At 45.0% G+C, this 17,195-nt stretch overlaps 1 protein-coding gene across 2 annotated transcripts in view; it reads right to left on the reverse strand.

Annotated features, from left to right (window-relative positions):
• CAMKK2 (calcium/calmodulin dependent protein kinase kinase 2) overlaps nt 1-17,195 on the reverse strand; it is a 119,242-nt gene that overhangs the window by 27,123 nt on the left and 74,924 nt on the right. For both annotated transcript variants that reach the window (XM_030217756.1, XM_030217757.1), the window contains exons 7-9: nt 4,417-4,453; nt 2,530-2,551; nt 411-499 (exon numbers count right to left, since the gene is read on the reverse strand). In XM_030217756.1, the coding sequence (XP_030073616.1) occupies nt 411-499; nt 2,530-2,551; nt 4,417-4,453 (148 nt within the window). The remainder of the gene's footprint in view (nt 1-410; nt 500-2,529; nt 2,552-4,416; nt 4,454-17,195) is intronic.

A 17,195-nucleotide genomic window follows, 5' to 3' on the forward strand; every position in this document is an offset into this window, starting at 1 on the left:
TGTGGTGAGTTGCAAGGGGCCTGGCTATTGTGGGGTAGGTCCCTCAGTGTTCGCCTCACCCTGCCCCTGGCATTTTACCGGCACATTTTTTGCTAGAAAAAACGTACTGATTACAATATTCAAGATTACTGATGACGAGAGCTTTTTTAGTACAAAGGTTTCATACGGAAGAAGCCATGCCTGACCTCGCTAAAGATGTGTGGCTGGAGAGTTAAGGCCTGATGCTGCAATACGCCCGGAACCTTTACAGTGGAGTCGAAAAGGACCTTAGAGCCCGCTTTGAGGATAGGATTGGAAAGAGCAGTAAGGCGTTGTCTGCGGTAGTGCGCCGTGTTAAATCCCTGTCTCCACACAACAGCAATATGATAAGGGAAAGGGCAGACACATATTTACTAATAAGAAGAACTCACAGTATTCGATGCCTTTGATCAGATCCTGGAAGTAGAATCGTGCCTGATCTTCTGTTGAGGGTGTATTGGTTGGAATTTCCATCACAGGCCTAGAACGAAACATCAGAACACATCTAATTGCTAATATGAACAAAAAAAAAACATTTTGTACAAATTCTCTCTTTATGATCATCTTAGGTGTACTTCCACTTATCTGAGTTAATGAATGGTCTGAGAATGATTATTTTGGGTATTTAACAAGCAAAGTGGCGTGAGAACATCCTTTATGTGGGATTTCCATCCTAAAACCATTCCCTGTGTCTTTTTTTACCAGCTAGAGGATCTAGCCAGGAGCCATTTGGTTCCCCTCCTTCTGTATCTCAGAAGATATTGGGGTGAGGGAGAGGAAAAATACACACACACACACGCATATGAAGAAAATCTTAGTTTCAAGATGTCTTCCCTGCTATAACCAGTAGTCATGACAACCCCATTCTGAGAACATTGTACACTTACCTCCAAAATAAACAGATAAATGCCAAAGAGCGAGCTTGTGATATATTATCTCATTTCAGCTGTACTATTGTTATTTCCTGGAAAAATATCTGATAACTGCCTCCACTGCATGCATATCTATCTCATGAATATTCATTGTGGATATACTGAAACCTGACTGGCTGGGAAGCCTCCAGGACCAGGTTTGGGAACCACTGGTTTGATCCATATCCACAAGCTTTGCACCTATTTGCAAGTATCGGCAGATATTTGCAACTCTCTTTTTTTGCGTGTGGTACTTTTTATTTTTGCAATCCCTACCCTACCCTGGGAACTTCACCCCCAAATGTGCATAAACATGTATGTATCTGTTGTGGCTATACATGCAGAGTTTTACCTACATCCAGGGTGGACAAGTTTCAGATAGTTAATTTACGTAAATACAAATCTTTTTACCTACAGAAATCCCTTTGAAAATGACTCTCATATGTTTCCAGCATTGGCTGTGGCCTGGGGATACTGAGGGCAGGAGGAAGGGGAAGTCCTGGTCATCACTTTTTTTGTTGAAAAGACTATATGTGCTTGTTTTTGAAAAGTGTAGATTGACCCCCAATATAAGCATGGAATCGCCAAAAGACCAATGACCCCTTGCTGATGTCAGGTAGAGAAGAAACTGGATGTTTGCTGTATTAGAGGTCCTTTGATGTTGAACAGATATCAGATGTCAAGCCCAGTGGTTTTTTTTTCCACCAAGATCAGATAAGTGAGCTGTTCTTAAGAACACATAATTTATTCTTTTGCAAGACAACCATCTTTGGACTTCATGCAATATGTTTCAGTGATATGATTTATCATATGCACGTTCTGGGAAACCATATGAAAAAAGATGGTCATGTTTAATCAAGATAAAAGTGCTTTCAACAAGCATATTTAACAGTTTTATTTTATTGTGATTGCAACCCACTGAGAGTAAGGTTTTTCCACTAGCTGAGTGGGCTAGAAAATCTTGTAAATATGTAATTAAATATTTGGTACATTTTTTATACAACATCTTTCTATTTTACACGAAAAACTTGTCTTTAATGTGAAGAGTTGAGGTCCTGTACTTTTTGTTGTTATTGTCACTCAAGGGTGACACCTAGTGGCTGGATTTAGACCCATGATTGCAGGGTTCTAGGAGTCCTGGTGTGTGGTCCCTGGGCCAAGGACTGTCCCTGGGTAGTTTCAAATGAAGGCTCATGCCCCAGGATATATACAAGGTGGACAATTTTCAAACGGGCTACTTTCAAAGACAATGGCCTTTGAAAGTTGCTCTTCTAAATGACTTTACTGTATGCTCTGGGAATTACACCAAAATCCTTGACAGCAAACCATGTCCATGTACAAAAAGCCCCAAGACCTGCAAATTTGTTGTTTTTTTTTTAAATAAAATGTGAATTTGTATTCCGCAGGGATAGAATACAAGATGTTATTAGGTAGTGTTAAAGCCACTCAGCCACTGGCGTATGCCTGTGCATTAAAAGACAGACATACAATATCACATGGTGGAATCTGACAAATCAGTGCTTCATTTTCCCTTCAACCTTTCTGCCAATACATCAAACATACAGTTTTATCATTATCCAGACAACATATTGAAACTTACCCTTGTTTTACTAATTCAAACACTGCAATGCAAAGAGAGAGAGAGAGAGAGAGAGAGAGATTGTACAAGAGTCAATTAACTATTGTACCTCTATACTGATTAAAATGACATTTATCTAGATTTTGCTCACACCTTTTTTCAATAGTAGCTCAAGATGAGTTACATTCAGATACACTGGGTATTTCTCTGTCCCTGGAGGGCTCACAATCTAATTTTGTACCTGAGGCAATGGAGGGTTAAGTGACTTGCCCAAAATTACAAGGAGCAGCAGTGGGATTTGACTGGCCACCTCTGAATGTCAAGACTGGTGCTCTAACCACTAGGCCACTCCTCCACTCCACTCCTCCACACATTGAAGTAGACACATCACACTGGTGCTAACTAGAGGTGGGAAGCCGGTTTGATTTGGTTTCCCGTGTCATTGGCAGCATTGTGCATTGTTTTGTTTTGGTTAGTCTTCATTTTCGTTTTGGGTCAATGTCCTTAAGAGTACACCACTATTTTAGACAAAGTGCATACTCTTTCCTGCTGATCCGCGCATGCAAGACGGTTCCAAACAGTGTGCACTAGTATCAGCAAATGAAAGAAAAACACAAACCCCTGGATTCTATTGCGTAACGAGCCCTTAACTATCAATAGTTGGGTGCCACAACACCAATTATTGAAGTTAACTGGCACTCATTAAAATCTGCACATGCATCTGGCAGCACGACTCAATTTCGACTTTCTGAGTTTCAGCCCTGAGAAATTAAACCTTGGCGGGCAGAGTTTTTCGGTACTTCTGTTACCTTTTGATCTCCTTCTACCATTCCAGCACCATATGCAGTGCATTGATCTCTAGAGGGTTTGTATGAGACCCCCCCCGATACAGGCGGACTGACCGCCGCAACACAGCCCCATGTCGAATCTTGATTTGGTGCTTCAATAAAGGTCTTCTGTTCTCCATTCATGTGGAAGTCACGAGTCATCATCTACTCCTTTAATATTCGTGTTGCACACAACGGCCCATCCTTAGTGCTAACTTATCTGGGACAGAGTCAACAGTCCTTCTGGTGAACAAATCCTTTGCTTGACTCTGTAATGATAAAAGCCCACTGTGCTAGCTCAGAGTCCAATGTGACTACAACACACACAGAGTCCATCATCAGAACCTCGGAAGGAGATCTGCCAGACCCTCCCCTGCAAAACAGGACCGTCTACTTCATGCCAGCCAGGTGACCCTTATTTGAGAGGGAGCTTTTGGCCAAATTAGGGTCCTTATCATTAAAAAGTTTCTTTCTTAAGGGCACTGGAATAATTATTTCTTGTTTCTTTCTTTTAGGTAGCATATATGACTTTCATCAACTAAAACTGTCCAAATTTTTAAAAAAAATGTATATTCTATAAGAGAGGGGGCTGGGATGTAATGAACTTGTAATGATCTCCATGATTGAATAGGGATGTATTGGCCAGTCCACATAATCAGACCACAGGATGGCTGGAGGAGAGTAAGCCGGAGATATCACCATGGAAACTACTTTTTTCCCTACAATTTAGCCTTTAATCCAAAGAATCCCAAGGCGGATAACACTTGTACCATGGTGGGTTGGCTCCCATCTGCTCCTCTGGAGCGGCACATACACCAGTGCCGGCCAGTGCTGGATGTGCCAGCTGCATGCACCCCTTCTCTCCCCACCACGTGAAATGCTACAATGCTGCTTCAGCCATCAGGATCTTAGTACGGAGTCACAGAATTGCTTACAAAACCTGTTAATTGTCACTGTTCTACACACACATCACAGGGAAAAAGCACAACTACATTTTTCAATTTCTAGCCAGTTAAAACATTTTGGAAAAAGATGCAGGATATTCATGTAATTAGGGTTTGGGCCTTGCTGGCTTACATACCCATGTAGAGGTGGTCTTCACTGGGATCATCTAACACCTAAGAAAACAAAATGATATATTCTCATCTTAGACATTTGGTCCTTTCCCATTCCCACAGCACAATTAAGTATTTGTTAGGGCTAAGGGCAAGCACTGTGTGTCCTAGTCGTTTGGCATCAGCTGTATTACCAGCAGGGCGGAACTGAGTCCATCAGCCCCTTCAGCAGACACATCTGGCCCATGCTGGCAGACGTAGCATGCCATTTGGTAAGCCCCAAAGTCAGGGTCTCATACAGGGCCTGACATTCAGCACATAGTGAACCCAATAACTTGTTGGCCCAAGGAATGGAGATAATGAGGTGTGTGAAATGGTGTATCATTTGTGGAACTTATACAGATTCCAGAAGCAAACCTAGATGATAAGAAGGGGTAATGCATTTGAAATACCACCTTTCTGTGTTACAACCAAAGAAGTTTATGCAGGGGCAGACTGGGCCCCTGGGCAGTGAGAGTATTCTGGACACCTCCCCACAGTGCCCACGCTGCTGCTGCTGCCGCCACCTCCTACACACACTGCCGTCGCCCCCACACACATGTCACCTTCCCCCACACACACACTCACTACCCCCCTCCACCTTGAAGGGCCCTGGTGGTCGAGTGGCTTCTTCAGGGACAGGAAAGAACCTCACTCTTTCCTGCCCACCTGCTGCTGCTACTCTGCCCAGCGCCATATTTTCAAAATGGCTACCGAGACTTCCTGCAGTAGTCTCGTGGGTCTTGACAGTCTCACGAGACTGCTGCAGGGAGTCTCGGCAGCCATTTTTAAAACACGGTGGCAACGGGGAGAATAGCAACAGCAGCCACTAGACTGCCAGGGCCGGGGGGGGGGGGGGGGGGGGGACACCTGTAGTGTATGGTGGCGGGGAACTGGGCAGACCTTCTGGGCCCCCAGGCACTGCTCAGTTGCTCAGTCCCTGGGTTTATGTATATTTTGATTTTAGTCTGTTTTGTTGGGGTTTTTTGTCATGGTCTCAAAAGAAACCGATCAAAAGAAACCAGACAAAAAAGTTCCAAACAAAAAAAGTTCCCGACATAAAAGTCCCTGACAGACTAGACTCCTGACAAAAGGGCCTGATGAAATAGATTTACTGAGAAAATTCACTGCTTGTCACGTGAAAGTCCTGGCACCTGCCTAGGGCTTGACTTCACTACCCACACTTGGTATCTAGTGAGAATCATAAATCTGCTTGACAAGATAATCCAGCTTGATTAAGGAGGTTTCCCTGTCCTGTTTTGTGTAGAGTCTATTTTGTCTTGGTTTTTGGGGGGGGGGAGGTTTTTTTTTTGTCATGGTCTGTTTTGGTTTTAGTCTGTTTTGTTGGGATTTTTTTTGTCAGGCTTTTTTTGTCATGGTCTATTATGTCGGGGTGCCAGGTACTTTCTCTGTTCCCGGGGCAATGAAGGATTAAGGATCACAAGGAGCTGCAGTAGGAATTGAACCCAGTTCCCCTGGCTCTCAGCCCACTGTATTATTAGGCTACTCCTCCACTCTGCTACGCTAACCTTCATGAGGACTTGTTACAAACAGCTGCGTAGCTTCCGCTTACGGGGCGCTTTCAGCACACACACCTTACATTCATGTTCTAAGGGGAACTGTAACAAGCAAGTGCAAAATGTGTGCTGAAAGCATCTACCGGTATGTGCTCTACAACCACTATTTGTAAGAGTGATGAGGAGAAGCTCCCACAACATCCCCCACCCCTCCCCGTTCCATGAAAATCCTGATGCACACATTTACATCTGCTCCAAAGCAGGGCTGTGGAGTTGGAGTTCGAAGCAATTTTGGGTACAGTCGGTAAAAATGTACTGACTCCAACTCCAGCTTCAAAATAAAAAAGTATTATAATAAATGGTAAATTTATCATTTTAAACTTTATATATTAGGGCTGCACGTTAATAGATAACACCACAATTGACACATTAACTGTTAATTAATTAATGTATTTATTTATTAGGATTTATTTACCGCCTTTTTGAAGGAATTCACTCAAGGTGGTGTACAATAAGAATAGATCAAACATGAGCAATAGGCAATTACAGCAGTAAAAATATTCAAGTAACAATACAAAGTATGGCATGGTATACGATTTGCAATGTCAATAATACGTAATAGAACATTATAATTGGTAGTGAAGGGTAAGGCAAAGTTGTAACCAGGGCCGGTCTTAGCAAATGCGGGGCCCTCTGCAGACCAATTTGGTAAGGCCCCATCCTAGCCACGCCTCTGCCCTAGCCACGCCCCCACCCCAGCTCCACCCTATTGATAAGATTATTCAATTTTTAGAAAATTTTTTATTTATGAAATTTCAAATAAAGACAAATGAAGCTAAACTTGTACAGAAAAACTGATTGAAATAATAAGCACAATGCTATCATGAAACCCACCCCCCCAGAAATTATTCAGTTCAAGTCCACTACAATTAGTAGTTCCAATTCTCATAACCCCGGGGGGTCAGAGGTGCGGACACATAATCTCTCCACTGCAAAACACTATACACAAACTTGTGCAAAAACACACTCATAACCTTACCAAACCATAACAGCACTAATTCCAAGGACAGGACGAGCTACAACCTTATGCGTGGAAAGGCAGAACTGTAATTACGCCAGGCTCTAAAACACCAATACACTACCTCGTGAAAAAAGCAAAACAAAAAGGGCTGCAAATACTACACGCTAGCAGGATACTGCACCTTGATCACACATGAAAAACACATGACACAACAGATATGAAGGCAAAATACTGAACTGGAAAGTTACTTCAAGAAGTCAGACTCAGCATGCAGCAATACTAGAAAAATTGAAACTTACATGCAAAACATCACAGATGCACATTTCCAAAAGCAGTTTTAAGACTATCAATTCTTAAATCAGATCATACAGTTTCCCCAAGAACCTCAGTGATGTTAATCGCCAACAACTTCAATGTTTAGCAATATATTTATAAATGAACCGGTGAAGATGTTGATGTTTGTATATATCGCTAAACATTGAAGTTGTTGGCGATTAACATCACTGAGGTTCTTGGGGAAATTGTATGATCTGATTTAAGAATTGATAGTCTTAAAACTATGATCTGATATGTAAAGAATATTTATCTAAATAACAACTGAAGCTAGACTGGATATCAAGAATTTATATTTGTACTGCTTTAAGGCTCCGGTTTAAAAAAAAAAAAAACGTTACTTTGCACTTCCAAAAGCTGACATATTCCAATTAATAAATTCTGAATAAAATACTTTTTTTCTACCTTTGTTGTCTGATCATTTAGTTTTTCTATTCGCTTTGGTCCCAGTGTCTTCTGTTTTATGCAGTGTCTTCTTTCTATTTGATATTTTTTCTCTCACCTTGTCCACCATCATCCTGTGTCCTTATGTGTCCTGTCTACCATCTGTAGCCCTGTCCCTATCCTTTCTCCAGTTTCAGCATATGCCTTCAAAGTGTTCCGATCCAGCCCTTAAATTCAGCAATTTTCCCTCCATCCATATCCAGCATTTCTCCTCACTCCCCTCCATCCATGTGCATCTCCTTCCTTTGTCTTTCCTTCTCTCCATTCCTGCCCAACATTTCTCCTCTCTCCCCTGCCCTCCCCTCCATGTCCAGCAATTTCTCCTCTCTCCCTGGGCCCTGCCCTCCTATCCATATCCATCCATGCTCCTCTCTCCCCTTCCCTCTTCCATCCACCCATATCCAGCAATTCTCCTCTCTCCCCTGCCCTTCCCTCCATGCCCAGCAATTTCTCCTCTCTACCTGGGCCCTGCCCTCCCATCCAAGTCCATCCTTATCCATCGGTGCTCCTCTCTCCCCTTCTCTCCTCCATCCATCCATATCCAGCAATTCTCCTCTCTCCCCTGCCCTCCCCTCCATGTTCAGCAATTTCTCTTCTCTCCTTGGGCCCTGCCATCCCATCCATGTCCATCCTTGTCCATCGATGCTCCTCTCTCCCCATCCCTCCTCCATCCATCCATATCCAGCAATTCTCCTCTCCCCTGTCCTCCCCTCCATGTCCAGCAATTTCTCCTCTCTCCCTGGGCCCTGCACTCCATCCATGTCCATCAATGCTCGTCTCTCCCCTGCCCCTCTCCATCTATCCATATCCAGCAATTCTCCTCCCTCCCCTCCATGTCCAGCAATTAATCCTCTCTCCCTGGGACCTGCCCTCCCATCCATGTCCATCCTTGTCAATGCTCCTCTCTCCCCATCCCTCCCGCTCCCATGTCCATCTGCCTGCCCTCTTCTCTCTTCTAGTTCAACTATTTAAATTTACCTCGCTCCGCCTCCGTCTGTGCAGCGTCAGTGAAAGCGCTGCCTGTCTGACGTCTCTCCACCAGCCTTCCCTTCACTCGTTCGTTCCCTCAGTGCCCCGCCTTCTTCTGACGTCATTTCCTTGAGGGCGGGACACAGAGGGAATGAACACGCGAAGGGAAGGTTGGTGGAGAGACGTCAGGCAGGCAGCACTTTCACTGACGCTGTGCAGACGTCGGAGGCGGAGCGAGGTAAATTTAAAGTGCTGTGGATGGAGCGGAGGAGGCTCAGGCTGACTGAGGCGCGCTGCACAGGGCCTCCTTAAGCACGAGGCCCTATGCGGCCGCCTCGGCCTAAGACAGGCCCTGGTTGTAACATATAGATGAGTAAGAAAGTAGGAAGAATTAAGGTGACTGATTTGAAGAAAGTTGCACATGAGGTCAGAGAGATGGTTAAATATAATTACAGTTAATAATTAATCGCGTGCTGCCCAGCATCACTCGTTCCCTCCCGGACCTTCCCATAGCTCTCACTCCCGCCCCCTGCTCCCCCCCCCAACAGTACCTTTAGAAACAACAAGTATTCAGTCCTGCAGGCCAGTGGCAGCCATACTAAAAGGCTGCCTGCGGCATGCACCGGGCCTGCCCTCTGACCTGGCCTGCCTCTTCTGCAAACAGGAAGTTGCGTCAGAAGGGGCGGGCCTGGTCAGAGGGAAAGGCCCAGTGCAGGCCACAGGCAGACTTATAGTATGGCTGCAGCTGACCTGCAGGGCTAAAGATTTGCTTTTTCAAGAGGGGGAGAGGGAGCAGGTGCGGGTGGAGAGGGAAGGAGAAAGGAGGGAGACCCATGGTCAGGTCCAGAGGAGAGGGAAGGAGAGAGAAGCTGAAGACTTTGTTTAAAAATGTACTGCAGGTGCGGGGTGGGGGAGAATGCGCTGCAGGCAGGTACAAAGGAGAGGAGGGCTTGAGAGATCTGCGGGGGAAGAGGGGCTTTAGAGAGCTGAAGGGGAGGTGGGGCTTGAGAGAGCTGCATGGGGGAGGGGTCCTTGAGAGAGCTGCAGGGGGTCTTGAGTGAGCCACGGGGGGGGGGGGGGGGGGGACGAGAGAGCTACAGGGGGGCTTCAGTGAGCCACAGGGAGGAGGGGGGAATTGAGAGAGCCAGGAGTGGGGGAAAGGAGAGATGCTGGACCTTGGAGGGAAGAGAGGAATTGAGACAGAAGCACAGATAGGGCTAAAAGGGGAGGAAGAGATGGTGGATTGTGCAGACGGGAAGGTGGAAATAGGGAAGAAAGCCAAATTGAGAGAGAGAAGGAGGGAGGGAGGGTAGTACAGGAAGAAGAGAAAGGGCTCAGAGGGAGGGGAGAGGGAGAAAGATAATGGACCTGAGGTGGAGGGAAGGATGGAGAGGGTGGAGAGAAGGAATAAAAAGAGATGGGGGCAGTTGGGAGAGAAGAAAGAGAGAGAGATAATGGACCTGAGGGAGGGAAGTGGAAGGAGGAAAGGGAGGGAGGGGAGAGAGATAAAGGACCTGGAGTGGGGTAGTGGGGCTGCTGAAATCCTGCCAGCCAAAGAAATCCACTGCCTGAGACACCCTTTCCTCCTTGTACGGCCTCAAAAACGAGGCAGTCAGTGACAAGCCTCCAGCCACTGACGTTTGCACTCCCCAAGTTTGTGCATGAACTGAGCATGCTCGGGGACTGATGGATGGAGGCATCCCGCTTGCTTTCTCGCTCCTAAGGCAGAACAAAGAGGAAGGGGGCCGCTTTGGCAGTGGATTTCTTCAACTAGTGGGGCTTTGGCATCCCCAAAGATATGATACCGGGGGTGGGGGGGGGTGGGGGGAGGAAATGTATGCTCCCACCCTAGTCCACCCCGTGCCTCCGCCAATGGACTGCTGGCTATGCCCTGCCTTTAATCACGTGATTAATTGCAATTAAAAATTTTAATCGAAATGCAGCCCTAGTATCTATCTATTTTTGTCCTGGATCTAAAGTTACAATTTCCAGCTCAAAAACAAAGCACCTGCACTTTCCAGGATCAAAGCAGAAACGAGCACGTATCTGAAAAACCTGGCGGGGCAACCGTTCCACAAACTGCAAGTCAGATTTTGTTGTGTACGCTGTATTATGCCTTGTTCTAAATTATACATGGGATATATATATATATATATATATATATATATATACATACACAATCTAAAAGGAAACAGGAAAATAACATTGCGAGTATTCAAGATTAGAATGTGGAGCACAAGTCAAACATGAAGAGGGAATTAATCCAGGAACCTTTAGCACTTCATTGAGAACAATTTCGCCACAATTATAAAGATTAAAAATGTTTTATTATGAATAGAGAGCCAGTTCGAGTATGAGGTGGTGATAGATTCAATAAATTACAGCAACGGGAGTTGCGATGGATTGTGAGATTGCATACTGTAGAACCTAAGGGTTTAAACACAGAAGTAGATTGGAAAGGGTTTTTATTTTTAATAGAAGTTATTTATTGAAAATCCCACAACACTGAAAAATACAACAACCAACAAATTAAAAGTACAAACAAAACTCAAAGGTACATAAGGGTAACTCCACAGTGTCAAGGTAATCCAAAAGACAAATACTCAATATACAAAGTTCCATATTTAATATTTCAAATAAACAAAGCCCCCTCACCGTACCCATCTCCCCTCCACCACCCCAGTGAATGGAATGTGGGATACAAATGCAATAAATAAATAAGGTCTAAAATACAAACTAATGCACGCATCAAACTTTACCTACTTGAGCACACAGTTATGGAACGCATTGCCGCGCAACTTAAAAACGATCCACGAACTAACGAGCTTCCGCAAACTACTGAAGACCCATCTCTTTAACAAGGCATACCACAAAGATCAACCAATGTGAATACACACAACTCCTCCACATATATTCAGGACTTCTTACAATATCTGCTTGCAACACTACTACCATGTGCTAACATTATCATGTTGACCAAGATCCTTCTGTAACACTAAATGTTTATTTTCTAATATATTTCCACCATTCATGTATTGTAAGCCACATTGAGCCTGCAAAGAGGTGGGAAAATGTGGGATACAAATGCAATAAATAAATACATAAATAAATAAATAAATAAACCTGGGTTCATAAGGCACTGAGCACACCAAGCAATAAAAGAGAGCCCCTCATGGAGCAGAAGCAGTTAAAAAGGAGGCCCAAACACCCTCCCACTTAGAAAGGGTCCACAGCTTCATAGCCACCAGGAGGTCCATATCGCAAATGTAGCACAACTTATTAAGCCAATGTGTCATAGAAGGTACTGCATGATGCTTTCAGAGGCGTGCCTGGTGGACCAACAAAGATTGTTGAAGGGTAAGTCCCACCAGAGGCACAGCCAGACTCAGTATTTTGGATGGGCCCAGAGGTAAATTGGATGGGCCTTTCCACGCGCAAGTGCCCACTCCCCCCCCCACCAACCAACCACACACACCACAAATATCTTCCTGGAGATATTTTTTAAGAACATAAGAGGGTTTTTTTTTCACCTACCCCACATCTTCTCCCTCTCCTCTACAGCGTCCTGGCATCTGCACTCCAGTCTCTGAACTCCGTCCCTCCCCGATGTCAGTACAGGCATCCTCAATGCCTGCAGCGATTCATTCTCGCTGCTTGCACTGGCTTCCATCTGCCATGTCCCGCCCTTGCTGATGTCATTGCTTGTTTCCTGTCTGGTGGAAAGCAGCAGATGGAAGTCAGTGGGGCTGGTATAAACAACAAGAATCCATCGCTGCAGGCGCCGAAGACACCTGTACCACCACCGGGGAGGGAAGGGGTTCAGAGACCAGCGCACAGATGCAAGGATGCCGCGGAGGAAAGGAGGAAGAGAGCTACGCCACTGAGTCCCAGTGACTTCTTAACCAACAAGAACACCGTAGGATGCCACTGCACAGGGCGGCCAATCCAATGCTGCATTCGAGATTGCACTGCTCTCCAGTATGCTTTGGCTTTAGGGCAGAACCACCAAATGTGACCCACAGTTCCCAAAGCGGGACTGACTGATCTGATTGGTTGGCATCAAGTTTGATGTGTTTTTGTGAATGAAACAAACAGCAAGTGACATGTGAGAGTCTTGGACATCTGACACAAGCAGTGTCATTTTTTAAGACTGGGTACAGAGATCGTTGGTGTTAAGTGTTCCGCATTCAGAAAATACGTTGAATAATTTGTGGATTTCAGGCTAACCATTTTTTTTTTTCTAGAGAAGACAAAATTAAAAGCGAGCATAAATTGAAAGAAACTTTGAACCCCTGAGGAAGCCAGCAACTGCTGAGTGAAACGGTGACGGGATTTTCAGATAAGTGCTCATTTTTGCTTTGATCGTGTAAAGTGCAGGAACATTGTTTTTTTGATTTGGCAATTGCAAAAAATGTCAGGAATAAAGTTTTTGACGCAGTAATCACTACAAGCAACACCTTAAAAATAAATGAGAGGAGACAAGATGGCGTGAGGAAGCAGACCACGCAGAGTGACAATCTCTGCGAAGACACAGTTCCACTAAGGAGAAGCGTAAGGGTGAGGTTCACACTAACCCATCAAAGAGCACATCGACCCCATTTTCTCAGTGAACAATTGTATCCTACACAGGTGCAGTAGCGAATCGAGAGAGTGCTGAGACTGACGAGCTTGCCATCAGCATTTCTGAAACCTCACTGAACCAGACCGCCATGAGACTCCTTAGCGACCTGGCCTAGATGGACCCGGAGCAGTCTCACAGCCGGGATCAGATGCACAAGTCGCTGCTGCTCGAGGCTGTTTTGGCGGGGTTTCTGCGATGGCTCCCCTATATTCCACCCCCTGTGTACCAGAAGGGAACCGAGGAAAAAGCTATTGGGGGTGAGTGTGAGAAGAAATGCAACCCAGCAGGTTGTGTTTGAAGCTGAGAAACAGGCCGCTTTAAATCTAGGAGTTAGAAAGATGAAGAAAGATGTTACAATAGGAGATATGAGGGAAGCATTTGGTTGTTTGGAACGTTCCGTGGCTCTTAAGATGGACAAGTTTATGGAGTTTGAGTCTGACTCTAAGCAAAAAGAATGAAAAGTTATTAGACTCCCACAATAAAAGATTAAAAACTCTGGAGAAAATGGTGGGAGAAATGAAGGAAGGTCAGACTACTCTTATCAAAGATAAAAATCTGGAGATAGTTGAGAACTATAATAAGAGACAGAACTTGCGATTCATCAATTTTACCAAATCTCCTTTAATATCTCCCGTGGATATGATAAAGAAATACTTTCATGGAGTTCTTCAGATTACTAAGGCAGTGGTGTAGGAAGGGGGGGGGGGCGGTGGGGCGGTCCGCCCCAGGTGCACGCGCTGGGGGGGGGGGGGGGGTGTCGGCTCGCTGGTTCTCTGCTCTTTCTGCCCTGGAACAGGTTTGCAGAGAAAGCAGGGAAGCAGCAGAGCCGACGCAGCTCCCAGTGACGTGCACTGGGGGCGGATCGGCCCTCCCGCCTGCCCCCCGCTGCAAGGTAGGGTGCGTTTCGGGGGGGGGGGGGGTGCGCAGCGGTGACCCGCCACGGATGTCAGGCACCCTCGCTATGGCACTGTACTAAGGAAATGTTACCAACATTTATCAGGGCTTTTTATGGCCCTATGGGAAGATTAGAATCTGAAGGTATCTATCAGAAAAAAAGAAGATGAATCCATGGACTTGACAGCTTTTTTAGAAAGTTCTGAATCTATTTTGTTTGTGAAATCTACTGTAATATAAACATTTGCGCTACAGCCACATAGAAATTGGATACGATTGAATTTTCATTTCAAATTGGTTCCTTTTGTGATTGAAATGTGATGGTATTTCCTGATCTGTCTAAGGCAACACAAGCTAGACGGAAAGCCTTTTTGGCTACACGTCAGCGTATACTAACCCTAGAAGCCACATTTTTCCTAGTTTCCTTGTAAATCTTTTGTTAAATTTCAGTCTCAAAATTTTGTGTTTATAGAACCTTCAGATTAGCAAAGTTTTTTAGGAGCTAGGATGTCCCTTAGGCCGACAGTTACCTCATCTCCTCTAAGTACAGAAAAAAAAATGCCTCATAACAGATGATGGAATGATAATTTTCTTCAGATATCATTTCTTATTTTCCATTGTCCTGCTCCTCATTATTAGTGGGTGCCTCGATGTATATTACTAAAGATTTTCTTTCTGTTTATGTTTCCTAGTTTCATTATGTTTTCATCTCTTCCATCGAGTGCTTTGCTTGAATACTGTTAAATTTGAAAACTAAATACATAAATGAAAGGTTTTTAAGATGGCCTTTGAAAGGCAGTTACCACAGGTTGAAAGTTTAAACACTTCTATAAGCCGTGGTCGCTGAGATCTCTTTTTTCCCTCTCTGAAATAACGCGCTGGGAGTCACTTATTTCAACTTTTATGCAACACAGTGCTTGTTTGGTTTGTGCCTTTCCCATTTGTAGCACAAAATGTTTTCACTGCAGGTGTGGTGTGGTACCGTCTCCACAGCACCTGCTCCATAGTTGGTGTAAATGTCTGCATGTACTCTACATGTGCTCCCGTGTATTTTACATAAAACACGCGTATATCCAGCTGTGCCCAAACAACACCTCCAGGAATGCCTACACATGTATTCGTCTACGTAATCCCGCAGGCACACATACTACTACTACTACTTATCATTTCTATAGCGCTACTAGACGTACGCAGTGCTGTACACTTGAACATGAAGAGACAGTCCCTGCTCGACAGAACTTACAATCTAATTAGGACAGACAAACAGAACAAATAAGGGATAAGGACAAAGAGTAGCAAGATTCCGTGCAGAACCCTAAAGAGTAGCAAGATTCCGGAATCCCATAGTAGCAAGATTCTGTGCAGAATCCCAAAGAGTAGCAAGATTCCGGAATCCCAAGACTACTACTACTACTACTTATCATTTCTATAGTGCTACTAGATGTACGCAGCGCTGTACACTTGAACATGAAGAGACAGTCCCTGCTCGACAGAGCTTACAATCTAAGAGCTCCTTTTACTAAGCGGCAGTAAGCCCAACGCGGGCCTACCGCTCACTGTACAGGAAGTACTGCCGGGCTACTGCAGCAGCCCAGCGGTACTTCCCACTCCTAGCGCGCCGTCACTTCCAGCGCTATAAAATTTATTTATGTAGCGCCGGAGTGTACCCGGCAGTAATTGGGCAGTGCTGCGCGCTGCCTGGTTACCACCAGGTTAACGCGGGAGCCCTGACCGCCACCACAATGGGTAGTGGTAAGGGCTCCTCCCCGAAACGGTCAGCCGCCCGGCCATTTCCTGTAGGAGTTTAAAGGGGGTTTGGACAGATTCCTGAGGGAAAAGTCCATTGAACATTATTAAATTTTTTTTTTTTTGTGTGTGTGTGTGTGTGTGTGTGTGTGGGGGGGGGGGGTTGCCGGGTTCTTGAAGCCTGGATTGGCTGCTGTCGGAGACAGGATGCTGGGCATGATGGACCCTTGGTGTTTTCCCAGTATGGCAGTGCTTATGTTCTTAAGACGAGATTTCCCTTTTACCAGCTGCGGTAAAAGGGGGCCTTGGCACGCATGTAAAACGCGCACCAATGTCAGCGCCGGCCCCCTTTTGCCGCAGCTTGGTAAAAGGGACCCTAAGTGACCGCGCAGTATTATAAAAGGCTCCTTCACTGGGTCAGACCAGCATTATGCACAGAAAAATCTTTCAAAATTGCTGACTTTAAAGGAATAATTTTCTAATCAGGTAAACTTCCCTCTGCATAAAGCCACTCTTAAAGGAAATACTGGCAAAAGAACACAGACCTAAGCAGTTCCAGTACTTAACATACAAAAGATCCTACTATCATTTCGATACAGGGAACTGCAGCTCACTTTACACCTCTCCCTTTCAAACCTCAGGTTAACAGGATTTTAATTCTTCACGTTCTGCAAATATCACAGAGGGTTTGCATGTTTCCTAGGAAACAGATGCAGTATCTGTGTGCGGCTGCTGAAAGGTGTCATAATTAATCTTTTAAGAACAAAGCAGGCAAAGAATTTCTCGTGCATATAATACCAAGGAGATCTTCCCAGAGAGGTTCTTCCATGCCTGCTGGGCTCCAGCCTCCGGCATTAGCCCAGGGGAAGGTCAATGATACCTTGTCGCATGTGAGCCCTGAGTGCCACTCCTAGCTCTGGCCGGTTCCTGATATTGACTGAAGCTAGACACACTAATGCAGTGTATATGACCTCTGGAAGGGGAAACGAGTCAAAAATAGCTCTGCCTTTAGGAAATTGATCACTTTGTGGACGGAGGCTTCTTAGGAGTTACCAGCTCTTCTTCCCTTCTCTAATGTGAACAAAAATTTCATTTCTTCCCTCCCCCAACTCCTCCTTTACCACAAAACAATGAAATTTAAGCTTGAGCTGCATCCTTCCTTTCCTCTGCCCTCAAAGGCTTTTAAAATGTCATTCAGTACATGGCCAGCTGAAGAAAAGC

This window comes from Microcaecilia unicolor, chromosome 11 (genome assembly GCF_901765095.1).
Source record: "Microcaecilia unicolor chromosome 11, aMicUni1.1, whole genome shotgun sequence".
In the NCBI taxonomy this organism is placed as follows: Eukaryota; Metazoa; Chordata; class Amphibia; order Gymnophiona; family Siphonopidae; genus Microcaecilia; species Microcaecilia unicolor.